Raw genomic sequence first — 21,554 nt, forward strand, 5'->3', positions numbered from 1 at the left:
CAAACCAAGGTATAAATGTATAAAATAAAATCATATACATTATAAAAGAATCATAGTGAATTTATTTGCAATTTCAGAGTACAAAAGACTTTCAAGGTAGACAGGAAATTCTTAAGCTATAAATATAGATATACTTATTACCTAAATTTTTTAAATAAATAGAAATAGTTTCAAAACATATAATGGATGAAAAATTTATTCTTGGCACAAAACATCTATTTACTCATTCTTAGATGATTTGCACTTAAAAAGTTTTAAAATGTATATGAGATGTATCATGCGACACACACACACACCTCCCACTCCTTAGTGTATGACATTCGGTTTACTAAAAGGATGTTTTCAAGGACTACCAACATTAATTTTATAAGATTCCACTGCAATTATGGCATTAACATAATAAATATAAAGAAATTTATTTCTTCTCTAGCTATTTCATAGACTGTTAGGACACATGCCTGGGTTGCGGCTTTGGTCCCCAGTCGGGGCACATGCAAAATGCAACTGCTGATGTTTCTCTTTCACATCAGTGTTTCTCCCCGCCTCTCTCTCCTTCCTCTCCCCTCTCTAGAATCAATAAAAGAAAAAAAAAGTTTAACAGTGCACAAAATTTTAAATCGACCAGTACAAACTTTTCTTTTAAGAATTTCATTACAGCCCTGGCTGGTGTAGCTCAGTGGACTGAGCACGGGGCTGCGAACCAGACAATCGCGGTTCGATTCCCAGTCAGGGCACATGCCTGGGTTGCAGGCCAGTTACCAGCAGGGGATGCACGAGAAGCAACCATACATTGATGTTGTCTCTTCCTCTCTCCTTCCCTTCCCCTCTAAAGATAAATAAATAAAGTATTTAAAAAAAAAGAATTTCATTACACAATATTGTAACTTTTGTTGGGATTTACTCCTAGGGTCTAATGTGACACAGGAGTGGTAATCCCATTCAAAACTTCCCTTACAGAACAACTCATATGATTAACTAAACACATATATTTATTGATGCTAGTAAACAAAATAACAAAAAAATAAAAATAAATAAATCACCATGGTAAGTGCCTAGAGAACACTTCCAGCAGATCAGAACAGTGTGACAGCAGGTGAGAACTGACTTACTTGAAGAACTGAGGGATGTGTCCTATACCTAAGAAACAGGACACTTCAAAAATACCAGGACCCAAGTATATGTTGTTTACCTGAGACTGACTTCAGCTTTAAGGACATATAGACTAAAAGTGAAATATTGGAAAAAGATATTCCATGCAAATGGAAATCAAAATAAGCAGGGTTAGTTCTATTTATATCAGACAATATAGACTTTAAACCAAACACTGTATCAAGAGACAAAGAAGGTCATTAGAAAATCACATTGCCGAGAAATTATAGCAATTTTAAATACTTATGCACTCAACATCAAAACATCTAAATACATAAAACAAATAATAATAGATTTGAAGAGAGAAAACAATAGCAGTACAATAATAATAAGGGAATTCAATACCTCACTTTCAACAATGGACAAATTGGCTGGACAGAAACTCAGTCAGGAAACAATGGACTGAAGCTACACATTAGAACACAGATCTAAGAGACATACACAGAACACTTATCCAACAGCCACAGAATGCACGTTCTTCTCAAGCACACAGAAAACATTCTCCTGGATACATGATATGTCAGTCCTGACAAAAACAAGTCAGAAAGCTTAAGAAGACTGAAGTCATATCAAACATCTGGTATGTTTTCCAACCATATCGTATGAAACTAGAAATCAATTAGAAGAGAAAAATTGAAAAATTCACAAATATGTGGAAATTAAACAATTTGCTCCTGAACAACCAACAGGTCAAAAGAAAAAATTTAAAAATTGAAACAAATGAAAATAGAAATACAACACACCAAAACTTAGGGGGTACAGCAAAAGCAGTTCCAACAGAGAGGGTCATTCAGATAAGGGTGACCTTAAGAAAAAAAAGAAAAATTTCAAATAAAAAAAGAACCTAACTTTAAAATTTAATAAACTAGAAAATGAGGAACAAATTAAACCCAAAGTTAGAAGAAAGGAAATAACAAAAGTCAGAGTGGGAAATAAATGAAATAGAGACTAGAAAGACAATTGAAAGGATCACTGAAACTAAGGGGTAGTTTTTTATAAAGATAAAAATTAATAAACCTTTAGCTAGACTAAGAGAAAAGAAAGCTGACTGAAATAAATAAAACTAGAAATGAAAGAGAAGACATTATGACTGACAACACAAACACCTAGGATCATTAGGAACCATTATGAACAATATATGACAAAAACTAGATAACCTAGAAGAAATTAATAAATAGTTAGAAACATGCAACCTACCAAGACTGAATCATGAAAAAATCGAAAATCCGGAACAGACTAATTACTAGTAAAGAGATTGAATCAGGAACCAAAAATCTCCCAACAAAGAAAAATCCTGGACCAAATGGCTTCACTAGTGAATTCTATCAAATATTTAAAGAAGAATACCAATTGTTCTCAAACTCTTCTAAATAATAAAAGATGAAGGAACACTTCCAAATTCATTTTATGAGGCCAGCATACCAAAACCACACGAGGATATTACAAGAAAAGAAATGGATAGGTCAACATCTTTGATAAACACAGATGTAAAAATCTGCAATAAAATATTAACAAATAGAATTCAACAGTACATTAAAAGGATCATACACCATGAACAAATTGAATTTATTCCTGGGGTGCAAGGATAATTCAACATAGGCAAATCAACAAATGTGGAACATCATACTAATACAATGAAGGGTAAAATTTTTATGATCATCTCAGTAGATGTGAGAACAGCATATGATGTAAGAAAAGCATCTGACAAAATTCAACATCCTTTAATGATTTTAAAAAACCTCTCAACAAGTAGGGTATGGAAGACATGTATTTTAGTATTAAGGCTATATGTGACAAATCCATGGCTAACATCCCAGTTAATGGTTAAAGCTAAAAAATTTTCTTCTAAGAGCAGTGACAAGATGAAGATGCCCTCTTTGGTCACTTTTATTAAACATAGAACTCTTATCTAAGACAATTAGGTAAGAAAAAGAAATAAAAGCATCCAAATCAACAAGAAATAAGTACAGTGGTCTCTGTTTGTGGATGACATGATGTTATATATAGAAAACTCTCAAAAGTCCATCAAGATCTATAAGAACTAATATTTTTAGGACAGTTGCAGTATATAAAATCAACATACCAAAACTGATATAGCTGTGTTTCTATATAATAGCAATGAACTACTGGGAAGAGAAATTAAGAAAACAAAAGAAATGGCAGTTATTAAAGGGAGAACCATGACACCAGTCATTTCCTTCAGAGAAACTGGTTCTGGCAGCAGTACCCTACCTCCCCTACACAAAGTACTGAGTATAGTTTTCTAAAGCAGGAGCACTTTTTTTGGAAAGAATTCTACAGTGAGTGTTGGGGCTGAGAAGAGTTCTAAATTTCATGAATAAAGAAAAAGTCTTGCATACTTTCAAACAAGAAGAAAATCCTTTCCGAGGGAAAAAAGTCAGGTCAGCAATGGATCCTCATCTGACGCAACAAAACATGCAATTGACAACAAAGGCGAAGGAAGCCTTCCCAGCACTTGCCCACCTCATACTACAGACTCACTAGAAAATTTTAAAACTTCCTTTTTAACAGTACTTAGGTAAAAGAGAACAAAAACTAAAATCAGAGATAATTTAGAAGAGAATAATGAAAAGACTACATATCTAAAACTATGGAATGAAGCCAAAATAAATACTCAAAGGAACATTATAGCCTTAATGAAATTTATTAAAATACAAGAAAAGACCAAACATAGAGTAAATGAATTAAGAATTTAACTGAAGGAGGTGGAAAAAACAGCAATGCATATTATAGCAAGGAATTACACACATATATATAGTGTAATATGTATATGTTATATAATATACAATAATATAATATATAATATTATATGTAATATATTATATATTATATAATATATTATATATTATATAATATAGTAACATATATGTAATATATAGTATAATATATATACACATACATACACAGAGAGGGGTCAGGGAGGAAGGGGAGAGAGGCAGCCCAGCCATTAATGTTAATTAAAGTAGGTACTAGTATATTTCATCACACCATCAAATGAATATTTTTTTACTTCTCTCTTCTCCCATTCTTGCTCTTTCTAATTTTTTTAATTTTAAATATTTAAAGTATTATATTCCCAATTTTTCTCTCCCTTATGCTAATTGTCACAAGTGATATATAAGACATATATAAGCTCCACACTGAAATTCAGAAGCAAAAACAACTGACTCCATGGCTAAAAACAGCACTTGGACTCTTGGAAATTTAAAACACATTAAGTCTAATGTTTTTTAGGATCAAATTTAATTTGACATGCAGGATCCACTCATGTTATTAAATAAAATAGAGAAAATTTAAAGTAATAATAATTATAACATCTTCCAGGGGGTGTCCCAACCTGTGGCTCACAGACTGCATACAGCTCAGGATGGCTATGAATGCAGCCCAACACAAAATTTTAAACTTACTTAAAACATTGTAAGATTTTTTTGTGATTAAGAATCACAATGTATTTAATGTGTGGCCCAAGACAACTCAAGGTTGGACACTCCTGTTGTAAGCCAATATCTCTCAAAATTTTGCACTGAAAAGCCCTAATAACACACAAGAGTAAACCTGGACTTAACAACCTTATATAAGAGAACCTCTTTGTTTAAAATTTTATCTTATTTATTTATTTTTAAAGAGAGAGTAAGGAAGGGGGAAAGAGAGGGAGAAACCATCAATGTGTGGTTGCCTCCTGAGCACCCTTAACTGGGGACCTGGCCTACAGCCCAGGCATGTGTCCTGACTGGGAATCAACCCAACAACCCTTTGGTTCGCAAGCCAGCACTCAGTCCACTGAGCCACACCAGCCAGGATGAGAGCCTCTTTTAAAACTTGTGGAAGGTGGTTCAGGGCCATAATATAACCATAACTTCATAAAATCACTGTCTTCATTTCCATCCAGCTTCCTGAATGCTGAGGAATGTAAAAGTAAGACACATAAATATAGTATACTTTTTTGCATTTCATTACTTTGTTAGAAAGATCTTATTTTTTAATAAAAATCACACGTAAGATATTTAGAAACAGATTGCCAAAGGAGAAAGCTGACATGTGGACATGAATAGCATTCACTGTCCCATATACAGAGAGACTGAGATCAGCCTACACCTTAGTCTTTCTGATTCCAACTTCAATGTTACTTGTATAAGAAAAATTTGTTTTATATTTAGGGATGTGGTTTTCTAAGCAACTTTAAATGTTACTGTTGCACCTTTGCTACTGATATCAACAACTGTCTCCTTTCCATTCTCACATAAATAAAAACAGTACCATGAAGTTCAATGATATGTGCATATACAACTTTATATGTACATTCACAGATATTTAACAAATTAATCAAACTAAATCATATAAATCTAGCCAAGCAAAAGACTGAAACCCCAAAACAAGTTCAAGCTGAAATTATATTTTGCCATTCTGAGAGTCAATCATATTTAACTTGAGGATACAATAGCAATCCTTCAAAAATTAGATTTGAAACAATTATCTTAATAAAGTTTTTAAATTCTTATGTTTGAAATTTATACTATAATGTGTGATGTTTAAAATTTTCTGTTTTTGCAATGCAAGCTTCATGAGCTATACACATATGCTCCTAGATGTCTCACCTTTTTGGCTATTGAAGGAGGAGGTTCCTTTTTCAGACTTCTTAGTAAAAACTCGGGCATGTTATTTTCAATATCCTCACGAGTTCCCTTTTTATGCAAAACTGCAGCCAAAAATGAAATAACCTGGAAAAAAAACTTTTGAATCAATATTTAACATGATGGACAATATTTTACTGCTTATATGACTGATGACCTAATTAGTGACAAGCCCTAGTATTGGTTTTCTTTATTCACATTAACAAATAAATGTATAATATACATGTTATCCTCAAATGCAGTAAAAAAATTCTCACAATGCCATCTCTTTCATAAGTTCTACCTACTCAATGAATTATTTCTTGATCTCATCAGTTGGAACATTATCATCTAATTTATTTTGATACATGGAAACTAACTGTTCATATTCTCTATTAGAATAAACTGTGTATATTCTTTTTTTCCCTTGTTAAAAAAAGAAATTTTTTCAGGGGAGAATGTTGAACTCATAAATTTGTGTACTTGTTTACCTAGTAAATATAGGTGAAATAATACAATGTTATTTTAAGATAAGCTAATTCATCAATATATATACCATTCAAAAAATCAAGTGAGAAGGATATACAAAAAAGGAAGCATAACCTTATATAATGAAGAGCAAGAAATAGTTAATCAATTGGACATTAGTCGCTTGGCAGCTATGTGTGGGCCAGTTTCTTAACTTCTTTGTATAACTGTAAAAATATGTGAAAACAGCAATAAAAATATTGGCAGGGTTGTTTTAAAGATTCAAGAGTAAAAGTATGAGATCTCCATATGGGAAAAAAAGAACTGATTTTCTTTTTTCTTAAAGACTTTATTTATTTATCTTTAGAGGGGAAGGGAAGGAGAGAGGGGGAGAAATATCAATGTGTGGTGGCCTCTCATGCGTCCCCTGCTGGTAACTGGCCTGCAACACAGGAAGGTGCCCAGACTGGGAATCGAACCGCGATCCTCTGGTTCGCAGGCCCGTGCTCAATCCACTGAGCTACACCAGCCAGGGCAGAATTGATTTTCTTTAAAAAATAAATTACATAAACATTAAAACCTAAAGAAAAGTAAGAGAATTAGCAAAGCTATAAGAAAATAATTATTTTTAGCTTGAGTGTGGATACCTATAATTTGAATCCCAAGTGACAGAAGAGGAGGAGTATTTAAAAAGATAAAGGCTGATAACTTTTTTTTTTAATATTTTATTTATTTATCTTTAGAGGGGAAGGGAAGGAGAGAGGGAGAGAAATAGCAATGCATGGTTGCCTCTGCCGAGGACACACAATGTATCGTGTGTCCCCTGCCGGGAACTGGCCTGCAACCCAGGCATGTTACCTGACTGGGAATCGAACCGCGATCCTCTGGTTCGCAGGCCCGTGCTCAATCCACTGAGCTACACCAGCCAGGGCTAGGCTGATAACTTTTAAAAACTGAAAAAACAATCAAGCCATATAATGCAGATCCACTATGAACATCAAGCCATATATATAAATAAAAATTAAAAATCCACACGTAGGTACTTAATTAAAAAACTGCTCAAAACTTGAGACATTAAAAATAAATCTTAAAAGCAGCCAGGGGAAAAAAACAACAGATGACCCACAAAAAACAACAATTTGACAAATAACTGACCTTGCAGTATAAATAATGGAAGACACAATAAAATAATACTTTCAAAGTGCTGAAGAAAGTAAAAGCAATCTAGTTTTATACCCAGTGAAATTATCATTCAAGAATGAAGATGAAGATCCTTTCAGACAAACAAAACTGAGAAAATTCATCACCAAACAGAACCACACTAAAGAAAATAACTAAAGGATGTTTTCAGGCACAAAGAAAATGATCCTGTGTAGACACTAAGTCATGCAGTGGAAAATTAAAGGCAGCAAAAATAATGAATATATTTTGTTGGAATTAAATAGCAGAATAATTAAAAGATATGACAATAAATGTATGTGAGTTAGAAAAGGCACATGTATAGTTATTAATATTCACAGGTTCCTATGCTGCCCAGCAGAAAATAAAAGTACTAATTTATATAAAATTTTGACAAATCAAGAATATCTGTTGTAATCTCTAGAAGAATGTAAGAGCTAAAAGTGAACAAATCTACTAGAACAATGGTAGATTTTGAAATAACTCAGTTAAGAACAAAATCAGTAAAGATATAGACTATTTGAATAACATACGTAGCAAACTTCACCTAATGAACAACTGGTAGGACACTGCATGGGGCTGCAAAACATAGTTTCATTTAAAGTTTGTGTATTATCCGCTACTGTTGAGTCATCTATGAATCCTGTTGACTCTATGAATCAGTGATGTGCACAATGTCCTGTCCTCAACAGTCCTGCCCAGCTCCCGCAGACTCAAGTCTTCAGCTTTTTTATGAGGCCAATCCATCTCATATATTTAGTTTTCCTCTTTTCCTGCTGCCTTCTACTTTCCCCAGCATTGTTGTCTTTTCCAAAGAACCCTGCCTTCTCATGATGTGCCTGAAACAGTACAGCTTCACTTTTGTCATTTTTGCTTCCAGTAAAGGGTCAGGCTTAATTTGCTCTAGGACTTGCTTGTCTTTCTGGCAGTACAGGGTATCTCTAGAGATCTTCTCCAACATTACATTTCAAATGAATCAACCTTTTTCCTCTCAGCCTTCTTCACTGTCCAACTTCCACACCTTCACATAGTACAAGGATGTGGATGATCTTAGTCTTGGTCTTCAATGACACATCTTGGCTCTCAGTGATCTTTCCTAAGCCTTTCACTGTTTCCCTCCTGAGTCTCAGCCTTCTCTTGATTTCTTGGCTGCAGTCCCATTTAAATTGATGACTGAACCAAGGTAAACAAAATATTTAACAATTTCCATGTCTGCATTGTCTACGTTAAAGTTCTGTACTTCTTCATGTTTGTCTTCTTGATGTTCAAATGCAATCCTGCTTTGGCTTTTTCTTCTTTTGCTTTTATCAGACATCATTTCAAAGCACTGCTACTTTCTGCCAGTAAGATTGTGTCATCTGCATATCTTAAGTTATTGATATTTCTTCCACCAACTTTCACTCCTCCTTCTTCTACATCTAGCCCAATTTTTTTGTATATGTTCTGCGTACAGATTAAACAAGGCATTAAAAAGCACCCTTGCCTGACAGCTTTGCCTAAAGGAAACCATTGTATCTCCCCACAGTCGGTCCTGTCACTGGTTCCCTGTTGACAATACAGGTTACACATCAGGACAATCAAATGCTGAGGCATGCTCATTTCCCTCACAGCAACCCATGGTTTTTCATGATCAATGCAGCCAAAGGGTTTACTATGGTCTATAAAGTACATATTAACCTCCTTCTGAAATTCTTTGGGGCACTCCAGATCACATGAAATATTTACCAAAATTGACATGCAAGGTTATAAAGCAAATTCCATTACATTTCAATAGACAGAAATCATGCAGAATATGTTCTTTGATTCCAATGCAAGAAGCTAGTAATAACAAAAATACAAGCAGAAAATCCCCAAATATTTGGGAAGTAAGGAATATAGTTTAAAGAACTCAGAATGAAGATTAGAAAATAATTTTAGTTGAATTATAATATGTAACAATTACATATTAAACATGCAGAATTCACCTAAAGTCATGCTTTAGGAACTTAAATGCATATATTAGGAAAGAAGAGAGGCTGCTAATCAGATATTTAAGAATCTATTTCAAAAATTTATAAAAATAACAGAAAAATTTAAAACAAATGAATGAAACAAAAAAGCATACAATTCAAAGGATCAACAAAGCCAAATGATCACTGTGTGAAAAGATTTATTAAAGTGATAAACTCCTAACAAAAATAATTAAAAAAGAGAACCTAAGGGAACACAAAAAATACATATAGGACATAATAAGCAATGTTATGCCTAACTTGTGAAAATTTAGATCACAGGTGGCAAACACAAGACCTGGGGGCCAAATCTGGCCCTCCACCTTATTTTACCTGGTCTCACACCTTGTTTCTACCTGGTGGCAGGGCCAAGCTCCTTGCCCCTAGTTAAGGAGTAGTTACATTTATTCAGCCCTAAAATTACATTCAGCCCTTTGAAGGCAACGATAAGGCTGATGTAGTGCCTGGTGAAAATGAGTTTGACACTCCTGATTTAGATAAAATGGGGAAACAGAATCAAATTTATCAAAGCTGATACAAAAGAAAAACAATACATATTCATATCATAAAGAAATTTAAATAAAAATTATAATCCTTCCACAAAGAAAACTAAGGGTCAGGTGACTTCACCAACCAAGTCTACCCAATGCCAATCTTAAATAAACTCTTCCAAAGTTTAGAGGAAGAAAGAAATGTTCTCAATTTGTTTTATAAGTTCAACATAAATTTGTAAAAAACAATCTGACAAGAATATTATAATACAAGTAATTTACAGGTCAATTTCTCTTACTCATATAGAAGGAAAATTCTTAAAATATCAGCAAATGGAACACAGAAATATATTTTTAAAAAGGCATATATACAAAATCCAAGTTTGATTGGTTCTGTAAATGAAGTGTGGTTTTACCTTCAAAATTTAGATATTAGGTATTAGATAGCATAGCTATTATACTTAACTTTCTTAACTCTCACTTTTCTTAAAATAAGAATAGGGTGACCTTCTTTATTACAAGATATGTACACTTTACATAAAGTGGTACATTAACTTTTAGTGCACTGTGAAACTTTGATAATGTGATATTTTCAGTACTAAAGCAACCACCAAAAAAAAGTAATGCAAGGAAGAATAGTTAGAAAGTCGATAAAAGAATAAAAATGGAATTCTTAAAAAAATCTATTAATACAAAAAAAGGAAGGAAAGAAAGAATAGCAAAACAGTAAACAGTCTGTTCAAACAGGAAACAAATAAATAAAATTGTATATCCAAATCCAAACAAAATAGGAATTATATTAAATATAAAGGCACTAAACACACCTACTAAATGTCATGTTGTCAAAAATTGATGAATTATCTACAAGGGATATACTGTAAATACATATAAAAACACAGGCAGCTTGAAAGTTCGGAAAAGACATTATCATGCAGTCAGTAAGCAAAAGAATACAGGAGTGGTTATCTTAATAACAGATAAAATAGATTTCAGAAACAGACATTTCAAAATGATGAAAGGGTCCATTCATTGGGAAGACATAACAATTATAAAGGTTTATGACTCTAATAACAGCCTCAAAATATATGAAGGCAAAATGGTTAGAATTAAAGTATATACAAACCCACAATCATAGTAGGAGATTTTAACTTCCCTCCCAGCAATTAACAACAAAAAAAGAAAATATGAGCATTATCAATCACCTTGACCTGCTAAATGATATTTATAGAGTATATCCAAGTGTAGACTATATATTTTTTGAAATGCACATAGTATGTTCAATAAAATGGGCCATTAAAAACTATCAATAAGTTTTTCAAAATAATAAAATCTTATAGACTAGGTACTAGGTACTATGGAATTAGAAAACATTAATAAAGCTATTATCTAGGAAAAATAGGTTAATATTTACAAATCAAATGTATACTTGCAAATAACCCAAGGATCAAAAATAAACACAATAAAAATTAGGAAATACTTTGAATATATAAAAATAAAAATATAAAACATAAAAATTTGTGGGATGCAGACAAAGCAATCCTTAAACATAAATTTAGAGCATAAGAAGGTAAGTATGAAATTAATAACCCAAGGTTCTATCTAACAAACTAGGAAATGCAGAGTGATAAACATCCAAAGTAAGCCTAAGGAAAATAATGGAGTTAACTGCAGGAATCAATAAAATACCAAACAAACAATAAAGAAAACTAAAGCTAAAATCTAGTTCTTTGAAAAGATAAACAAAATCAGTAAACCTCAAGTTAGGTGAAACAAGAATCAGAGTATACAAAGTAACCATTAAATATGTAGATAGGTATCACTGAGATCTCACAAACATTAAAAGAAAAATAAAGAAATGTCATGAATAACTTTAGCCAATTAAAATGACAACTTAAATAAATTGGATGAATTCTTTGAAAAAAATAACCCAAATTGACATAGCAAGGAAGAGAAAATCTATAGAGCCTCATATCTATTAAAAATTATCAAAAATAAGGATAAAAGTAAAATCTTTTTTATAGTTCAATCTTTACTGTATTTTTTCCATTACCATTTAGTACTCTTACACCCTCCTCCCCACAGCAATCACCACACTGTTGCCCATGTCCATGAGTCCTTTTCCCTTTTCACTCAAACCCTCCACCTTCTAACCTACCCCTGCCACCAGTTGTCATCTGCTCTCCAACAATGAGTCTGCCTCTGTTTTGTTTGTTAGTTCAGTTTGTTAATTAGATTCTACATATGAGTGAAATCACATGGTATTTGTCTTTCTACTCTGCTATTTCACTTCACATAATGTTCTCCAGGTCCATCCTGGAGAAAAGGGTCCATCCTTTTGCAAAGGGTAAAATTTTCTTCTTTTTTATGGCCAAGTAGAATTCAATCATGTACATGTCCCATAGTAGTTTTATCTACTCATCTATTGATGGACAACTGGGCTGTTTCCATATTTTGGTGATTGTAAATAACACTGCAATGAACATGGGGTGCTTATGTTCTTTTGTATTAGTGTCTTGGGTTCCTTCAGATGTATTCCTAGAAGTGTTGTGGCTGTGTCAAAAGGAAGATACATTTTTAATTTTTCAGGTATTTCCATACTGCTTTCCACAGTGGCTGCACCAGTCTTCATTCCCACCAACAGTGCAAAAGGGTTCCCCTTTCTACACATTCTTACCAGCACTCGTGGTTTGTTGATTTATTGATGATAACCATTATGACAGGTGTGAGATGGTATTTGATTGTGGTTTTAATTTGCAGTTCTCTGATGATTTAGTGATGCTGAGCATCTTTTCATGTCTATTGGTCATCTATATGCCCTCTTTGGAGAAGTGTCTATTCATGTCCTTTGGCCATTTTTTAATTGAGTTGCTTTTGTTTTTTTGGTGTTGAGTTTGTAAGTACTGTATAAAGTTTGGACATTAACTCCTTATCACACATGTCAGCAAATATGATCTCCCATTCTGTGGGTTGTCTTTTTACTTTGTTGATGATGTCCTTTGCTGTGCAAAAAAATTTTAGTTTGATGTAGTCCCATTTGTTTATTTTTTCTTTTGTTTCCCTTCACTGGGGAGATATATTCAATAAAAAATTTCTACAAGCAATGTCCAAGATTTTGCTACCTATGTTTTCTTCTAGAAATTTTATGGTTTTAGGTCTAACGTTTAAGTCTTCGACCCACTTTGAATTTATTCTTGTGTGTGGTGTAAGAAGGTGGTCTAATTTCATTTCTCTGCATGTATCTGTCCAATTTCCAAAAAACATTTATTGAATAGACTATCTTTACTCAACTGTATGTACTTGCTTCCTCTGTTGAATATTAATTGACTATAAAGGTGTGCCTTTCTTTCTGAGTTCTTCATTCTATTTCATTGATCTATGTGTCCATTTTTATCCCAGGCTGTTTTGACTACTATGGCCTTTTATTATAGTTTGATATTAGACAGCATAATTCCTCCAACTTTGTTCTTTCTCAGAATCACTGTTGCCCTGAGGAGTCTTTTGTGGTTCCATAAAAAATTTTGAAATATTTGTTCTAGCTCTGTGAAATACATCATTGGAATCTTGATAAGAATTGCATTGATTCTACAGATCACTCTGGGTAGTACGGACCTTTTAGTGATGTTAATTCTTCCTATCCACAAACATGGTATGTGCTTCCAATTATTTTTATCTTCTTCAGTTTCTTATAATTTTCTGAGTGCAGGTCTTTTGCATCCTTCATTAGGTTTGTTCCTACGTATTTTATTCTTTTTGAGGCAATTGTGAATGGGACTGTTTTCTTAATTCCCCTGTTAATTTGTTACTGGCATGTAAAAATACAACTGATTTCTGGATATTAATTTTGTATCCTGCTATTTTGCTGAATTCCTTTCTAGTAGTTTCTTCATGGAATTTTTGGGTTTTTCTATGTACAATGTCATGTCACCTGCCAATAAAGACAGTTTTACTTCTGCCTTTCCAATTTGTATACCTTTTATTTCTTCTTCTTGTCTGATTGCTGTGGCTAGGACTTCTAGTACAATGCTGAATAAGAGAAGTGAGAGTGGACATTCCTGTCTTGTTCCCAACCTAAAGGGGAATGCTTGTTGTTTTTGCCCATGGAGTATGATGCTTGCAGTGGTTTGTAATATATGACCTTTATAATGTTTAGGTATATGTTCCCTCTATTTCCACTTTGCTGAGAGTTTTGATCATACATGGGTGCTGGATTTTATCAAAAGCTTTTTCTGCATCTATTGATATGATCATGTGGTTTTTATCCTTCATTTTGTTTATGTAGTGAATGACATTTATTGATTTGCAAATGTTGTACCAACCTTGCATTCCTGAAATAAATCCCACTTGATTATGGTGTATGATCTTTTTGTTGCATTGCTCTATTTAGTTTTCTAGTATTTTGTTGAGAATTTGATCATCTATGTTCATCAGGTATATTGGTGTATAAGCAATCTTCTTTCTTTGTAGTATCTTTTCCTGGTTTTGGAATTTGGATAACGCTGTCCTCATAAACTGAGTTCAGGAGCCTTCCCTCCTCTTGAATTTTTTGAAATAGTTTGAGGAGAGGTGTTAGTTCTAGGAATGTTTGGTAAAATTCACCTGTGAAGCCTTCTGGTCCAGGGCTGCTTTTTTTGTTGGTAGTTTTTTCACTAGTGCTTCAATTTCATTAGGTGTGATTTCTAATTTCATTAGAAATCTTCTAATTTCATTCTTCAATTAGAATCTGTCTATTCAGATTCTCTGATTCTTCCCGATTTACTTTTAGAAGATCGTATGTTTCTAGGAATTTATCCATTTCACCCAGGTTGTCCAGTTTGTCGGTTTATAATTGTTCGTAATATTTTCTTACAATCCATTTTATTTCTCTGGTGTCAGTTGTTTTTCTCCTCTTTCATTTCTGATTGTATTTATTTGGGTCCTTTCTCTTTTTTCCTTGATGAGTCTGGTTAAAGATTTGTCAATCTTCTTTATCATTTCAAAGAACCAACTCTTGGATTCATTGATCTTTCATGTAATTATTTTAGACTTTATTTCATTTGCTCTGATCTTTAAACTTCCTTCCTTCTACTCACTTTGAGCTTTGTTTGTTGTTCTTTTGCAAGTCCTTTAAGTGTACAGTTAGATTGTTTATTTGAAGATACGCCTGTAATGCTGTGAAATTTCCTCTTAGGACTACCTTCCCAGTGTCCCACAGATTTTGGATTGTTCTCATTTTCATTTGTTTCAAGGTGTCTTTTAATTTCTTCCTTGATCTCACTATTAACCCATTCATGGCTTAATAACATGTTATTTAGCTTCCATGTCTTTGCGTGTTTTTCAGTGTTCTTGTGATTGACTTCTAGTTTCATAGCATTACAGTCAGAGAAGATGCTTGATATGATTTCAATCTTCTTAAATTTTTTGAGACCTGTTATGTCCTAACATGTGGTCTATCCTAGAAAACACTCCATGGGCACTTGAAAAGTATGTGTATTCTACTACTTTGGGGTGAAATGCTCTGAAGATATCAATTAAATCCATTTGATCTAGTGTGTCGCTTAAGGTTGCTGTCTCAGCAACCTAGAAGATTTTGTTGTTGATTTTCTACCTAGAAGATCTATCCAATTGAAGTAAATAGGATATTAAAATTCCCAACTGTGACTATATTTCTGTAGATCTCTCCCTTTATGTCCATTAAGATTTGCTTTACATATTTAGGTGCTCCCATGTTGGGTGTGCAAAGGTTACTAGGGTTATATCATCTTGTTGCACTGTTCCTTTTATCACTATGCACTGTCTTTCTTTGTCTCTTACTATAGCATTAGTTTTAAAGTCTATTTTGTCAGATATAAGTACTGCTATCCCAGCTTTTATCTTTGCCGTTTGCATGAAATATCTTTTTTCAATGCTTTATGTTTAGTCTGTGTGTATCTTTCAATCTGAGATGGGTCTCCTGGAGGCAGCATATGGATGGGTCTTGTTTTCTTATCCATTCAGCTACAGTATGTCTTGTGGTTGGGGCATTTAAGCCATTTTCATTTAAGGTGATTATTGATAGATATGTATGTAGTGCCATTTTATTGTTAGACTTTTTTCTTTTCCTCTTTCTTCTTCTTTAAGCAAGCTCTTTAATATTTGTTGCAGTACCGGTTTGGTGTTAACAAACTCCTTTAGCTTTTTCTTCTCTGGCAAGCTCCTTACTTCTCCTTTGATTTTAAATGGTAGCCTTGCTCAGTAAAGTAGCCTTGGTTTTAGGTCCTTGGTTTTCAACATCTTGAATATTTCACACCACTCCTTTCTGGCCTGAAAGGTTTCTGTTGAATAATCAGATGCCAGTCTAACCAGTGCTCCATTGTAGGTAATTACCTGCTTTTCTCTTTCAGCCTTTAGGATTCTCTCCTTGTCTTTAAGCCTTACCATTTTAATTATGGTATGTTTCGGTGTAGGATTCTTTGGGTCCAACTTGTTTGGAACCCTCTGAACTTCTTGGATTTGTGTGACTTTTTCATTCACCAGATTAGGGAAGCTTTTGGTCATTTTTCTTCAAATAGGTTCACAATTCCTTGCTTGCTCTCCTTTCCTTCTGGTATTCCCATGATGCAGATGTTGTTACACTCCACGTTGTCTAAAATGTTTCTTAAGCTCTCCTCATTTTTTAAAATTTTTTTTTTTTTTGCTTTTGCTGCTCTGCCTGGGTGTTTTTTTACTACCTTGTCTTTCAAAACACTGATTCAATCCTCTGCTTCATCTGACCTACCATCTATTCCTTCCTCTGTGTTATTTAATTCATATATTTCATTCTTTCTTTCTGACTGGTCCTTTTTAATGGTTTCCAAGTCTTTTTTCACGCTGTTGAGTATCCTTATAATCATTACTCTAAACTCTCTGATAAACTGCTTGCCTCCATTTCATCTAGTTGTTTTGGAGAATTCACTTGTTCATTTGTTCACTCTCTGAATTCACTTCAGAACTTTCTCTGTCTTCCCATTTTGGCTGCTGCTTTGTATTGTCTGCCTTAGTTGTTAAACCAATCATCCATTTAACTGTCTAGCTGTTAATATAATCATGCTGTAATCCGCAGCTAGGCTTAAGCACCACAGGGTAGAGATGAGTAATTCCTGAATATTGCTTCCCCTGAGTCTGATGCCATTTAGAGAGAAGAGCTCTGTCTGAGAGCATGGCTCCTACAATATGAGGAATGACTTAGCACAGGGATCCTGGCAGCTATTCCTTCAGTTCTCTCCCTACAGCCATCAACCCCAGAGTCTCCTCACATGGCTCTTGTTCACTCTGCCCTCCCTATGCCAGAGCCCAAGGTAAATGGCTACAAGTACTATTTTGTGTGTTGGCCCTTTACGAGACTTTCTGAGTCTCCAGCCACCTCTCCTTGGGAGACAGAAATCCTGCTGCTTTTCACACCTGGATGTTATCTGGGTTCCTTTCTGGCTTGGGTGTTGTAGGCTGGGGAGCTCAGCTTGGAGTTTAGACCTCACATTTCTCAGGGGGAACTCCATGCCATTGGCTGCTAAAATATCCCTTCAGTACTTTAGCTACCACCTAAATGGCGGGAGCCCCGCCATTCCTTTCATGTCTCCTCTGCACTCCCAGCCAGTAACATAGTGGTGAAGTGATTTCTTCTGTCTGTCCTTGGTTATAAGGCTTCTCTCCAGCTAGTGTTCTTTTAAGTATTCATCGGAGGAGATTAGTGTAGCTTGCACTTACTCCTCTGCCACCTTGGATCCTCTCACCAAAATCTTTCTTTAACAAAAACTCCAGGCTCAAAAAACTTCGCTAGTAAATTTCATCTAATATTTAAGGATAACATAACACAAACTTTACACACACTCAAGAAGAAACACTGTCCAATTTATTTTATGAGGCCTGCATAACCCTGTTATTAAAATCAGATAAATGTATTACAAAAAAATTATAGAGCAATATCTGTAATCAATATAAGTGCCAAATTTCTCAAAATATTAGCCAAGTGAAGCCAGCAATATCTAAAAATAATATTTCACTACCAAATTGGATTTATCCCAGGAACACAATGTTGGTTAAACTTTTAAAAAATCAATATAAATCATAATTATTCATATACTATAATAATGATTAACAGAATAAAGGAGATAAACATAATTATCTACAAGCATAAAAAGTATTTAATAAAATTTAATACATATTAACTATTTAAAAAATCTCAGAAACTATGACAAGGAAATAACTTGAATCTGGTAAAAGATACTATAAAAATCCTACAGCTAATATACTTAATGTTAAAATATTGAATGCTGTCTCCCTAAGATCAAGAATGAGATAAGGATGTTACTTTCACTACTTCTAAATGAATTGTACTGGGCTCCTACCTATTCAGCAAAATGAGGCCAAAAAGAAAATCAAAAGTATAAAACTTAAAACTACCCCTATTTATGGATGATACTATTGTTTACATAAAAAATCCTAACCCATCTACAAAACAATTACTAGAACTGAGTAAGTGAAGAAGTCAGCAAGGTCAATATACAAAAATAAACTTCATTTTTATATACAGAGTCCTGACTTCTCTTCAGAGGATATGGTCCAAGAACCCCAGTGGATGCCTGAAACCACAGATACTACCAAACACTACATATACAGTCATAAATTGGTACTCACCTCATTTTGAAAAGAAAAAAAATGCTTCATCACTCATCACTTGCTCAGTACTCATTGGTTTTGATACTCATGAATTCTGTAATAAATTATGGATGAGTACCAAGGTACCACTATACTACATTTTCCCTCTACATATATAACTTTTCTCTTAAAGGAAGCACTTTATGGCTTCTCTTTGGAATGTCCAAATTGCCAGCATTACTCTTCTTGTGCTTGGAGCTATGATTAAGTAAAATAAGGGTCACTTGAATGCAAGCACTGAGATACTGTGACAATCAATCTGATAGCTAAGACAAGTACTAAGTGACTAAAGGGCAGTTAGAATACACATCATGGATACTACCATGGACAAAGGGATGATTTAAGTCTTGGGTAGGATGTGGGATGGCTCAATATTTCATCATGCTACTCAGAATAGGCACAATTTAAAACTTAGGAATTATATATTTCTGGAATTTTCCTTTCATATTGTTAGACCACAGTTGACCGTGGGTAACTAAAACCACAGAAATTGAAGCAGAGGAGAAGGGGAAACTACTGAACCACCCGCAAAAAAACTGAAAAATTAAATGAAAAAAATTTCACTGACAATTCCATCAAAATATAATTAAGAATAATTATTTTCTATTCCTTGCTGTGTCAGTTTTGGTGAACGAATTTAACAAAATATGAGTAAGGCCTATACTAAAACTATAAAACATTGTTGAAAGAAATTAAAAACCTAAATAAATGGAGCTCTTGCTCCATGATAATTCTTCCCAAAGTATTCTATAACTCAAACTCAATTCAATGCAATTGACTCTACAATCCCAATCAAAATCCTTCACATATTTGTTCACAGAACTTGACAAACTGAATAAAACTTTACACAAGAATACAAAGGGATAAAAACAGACAAGGAATTATTTGAGTACAAGGATCGTCCAACTGAACAATGATACAGAGTAGAAAGACCAGAAACAAACTCCATATACATGGACAAAGAACTCAGTTTTAAAAATGGGTAAAGGACTTAACATCTAGTCACATAAGGTTGCTATCACAAATTACCATACACTATGTGGCTTAAATAACAAACTTTTATTTCTCCTTCTGAAGGCTAGGAAGTTCAAGATCAGTGTGCTGGTTCAGGGGTCCTCAGCGCCCCCACCCCCATCCTGCTGCCTGGGATGCACAGCAGGAGGCGAGCAGCAGGCCATGGAGCAAAACTTCACCTGTATTTCCAGCCTCTCCCCAGCCCTCGTCTTACTGCCAGAGCTCCACCTCCTGTCAGATCAACAGGGGCATTAATTTCTCATAGGTGCACGGATCCTGGGGTAAACTGCACATGCGAGAGATCTAAACAGTGCTTCTTATGAGAATCTAATACCCGATAATCTGAGGTGGAGCTGAGGTGGTGATGCTAGCAATGGGGAGCCACTACAAATACAGATTATCACCCTCCCCCTGTCCCCAAGGGACTGCCTCATTGTAGGAAAACAAGCTCAGGGCTCCTACTGATTCTTCATTATGATGAGTTGTATAATTATTTCATTATACAACTGGATAAAGTCCACAAGAAATGTAATGCACATGAATCACCCCAAAACCACCCCTTCTCCTTTCTACCCCCTCGTCTGTGGAAAACTGTGTTCCATGAAACTGGCCCCTGGGCCAGAAAGGCTGGGGATGCTGTGCTGGCTGATATAGTGTCTGGGGAGAGCCTTCTTCCTGTAGACAGCAGTCTTACTGTATCCTCAGATGATGAAGAGCAGAGAGAGGAAGCAAACTCTCTGGAGTCTCTACTCTCTACTTACTTACAAAGGTACTAATCTCATCTTAAGGACTCCACATTCATGACCTAATTACCTCCCAAGGGACCCATCTCCAAATATTATCACATTGGGGATTAGAGTTTTAGCTCATGAATCTGGGGTGGGGGAATACAAACATTATCTATAGTTACTTGAATACACATTTCTCCAGATACACACATGACCGAAGAGCACATTAAAAGTTGTTCAACATCATTGGTTATTAAGGAAATGCAAATCAAAACTATAATGAGACACCACATTCACTAGAATGGCTACAATGAAGAAAACAGAAAATAACAAATGATGGCAAGGATGTAGAGAAACAGAAAAACCTCACACATTGCTGGTGGGAAACAGTGTAACCACTGTAGAAAATGGAGTATCAGTTCCTCAAAAAAATAAACACTGAACTATCAACTATCATATAACCCAGTAATTCCACTCCCAGGAACATATACAACAAGAGGAATGAAAGTATATATCGACACAGAAAAATGTATACAAATGGATACAGCAGCATTATTCGTAATAGCCAAAAGGTGGAAACAACCCAAATGTCCACCAAAAGATGAATGAACAAAGAAATTACGGTATTTACACATAATGGAATATTATTCAATTATAAAGAGAATGAAGTACTGATACCTGTTACAACCTGAATGAACCTTGAAAACATTCTGTCAAAGCAGCCAGATATAAAAGGTCAAAATTGTATGACTCATTTTATATAACATATTCAAAAAAGACAGAAGGCCAATTAGTGGTTGCTAGGAATGGTAGAAGATGGAGAGATGAAAATGATTACTTAATGAGCACAGGGCATTCTGGAGTGGTGAAAAAGTTTTGAAACCAGAGAGATAAGTGTTGAACATTATAAATGCATTAAATGCCATTGAATTGTATATATTAAAATGGTTAATTTATTGTAATGTGAATTTCACTTCAGTGAACAAATTATAGGTTGCATATTTATGAGAATACATTTGAATACTTTAGATATTATCAATATTATTTTAGTTCTTGAAAAAAGTAAAAATTATATGTAAAGTGTCATTAGTACATAGTAATGATTAAATAAATAGGAGCTATTTTTGTTAGCATCATTCCACTTAGGTCAGAAGGCTTTATTTCCTTTATACAATCTTGTATTGTGTTGGCCAAAGTGTTCATTTGTTTTTTTTGTAAGATGGCTCTAGTAGTGCTTAGCCGTCTTTAACTTCATTC

The 21,554-nt window shown here is 34.2% G+C and overlaps 1 protein-coding gene across 5 annotated transcripts in view; it reads right to left on the reverse strand.

Moving 5' to 3' along the window:
- The window catches only part of ERCC6L2 (ERCC excision repair 6 like 2), a 154,115-nt gene that overhangs the window by 115,390 nt on the left and 17,171 nt on the right, over positions 1 to 21,554 (reverse strand). For 4 of the 5 annotated variants that reach the window (XM_037056201.1, XM_037056202.1, XM_037056203.1 and 1 more), the window contains one exon: positions 5,766 to 5,888. In XM_037056201.1, the coding sequence (XP_036912096.1) occupies positions 5,766 to 5,888 (123 nt within the window). Of the gene's footprint in view, positions 1 to 5,765; positions 5,889 to 21,554 lie in introns of those variants that run through there. The other variant, XM_037056204.1, reaches the window with a different exon arrangement.

Source organism: Sturnira hondurensis, unplaced genomic scaffold (genome assembly GCF_014824575.4).
Source record: "Sturnira hondurensis isolate 20B ecotype Veracruz unplaced genomic scaffold, ASM1482457v3 Scaffold0008860, whole genome shotgun sequence".
Taxonomy (NCBI): domain Eukaryota; kingdom Metazoa; phylum Chordata; class Mammalia; order Chiroptera; family Phyllostomidae; genus Sturnira; species Sturnira hondurensis.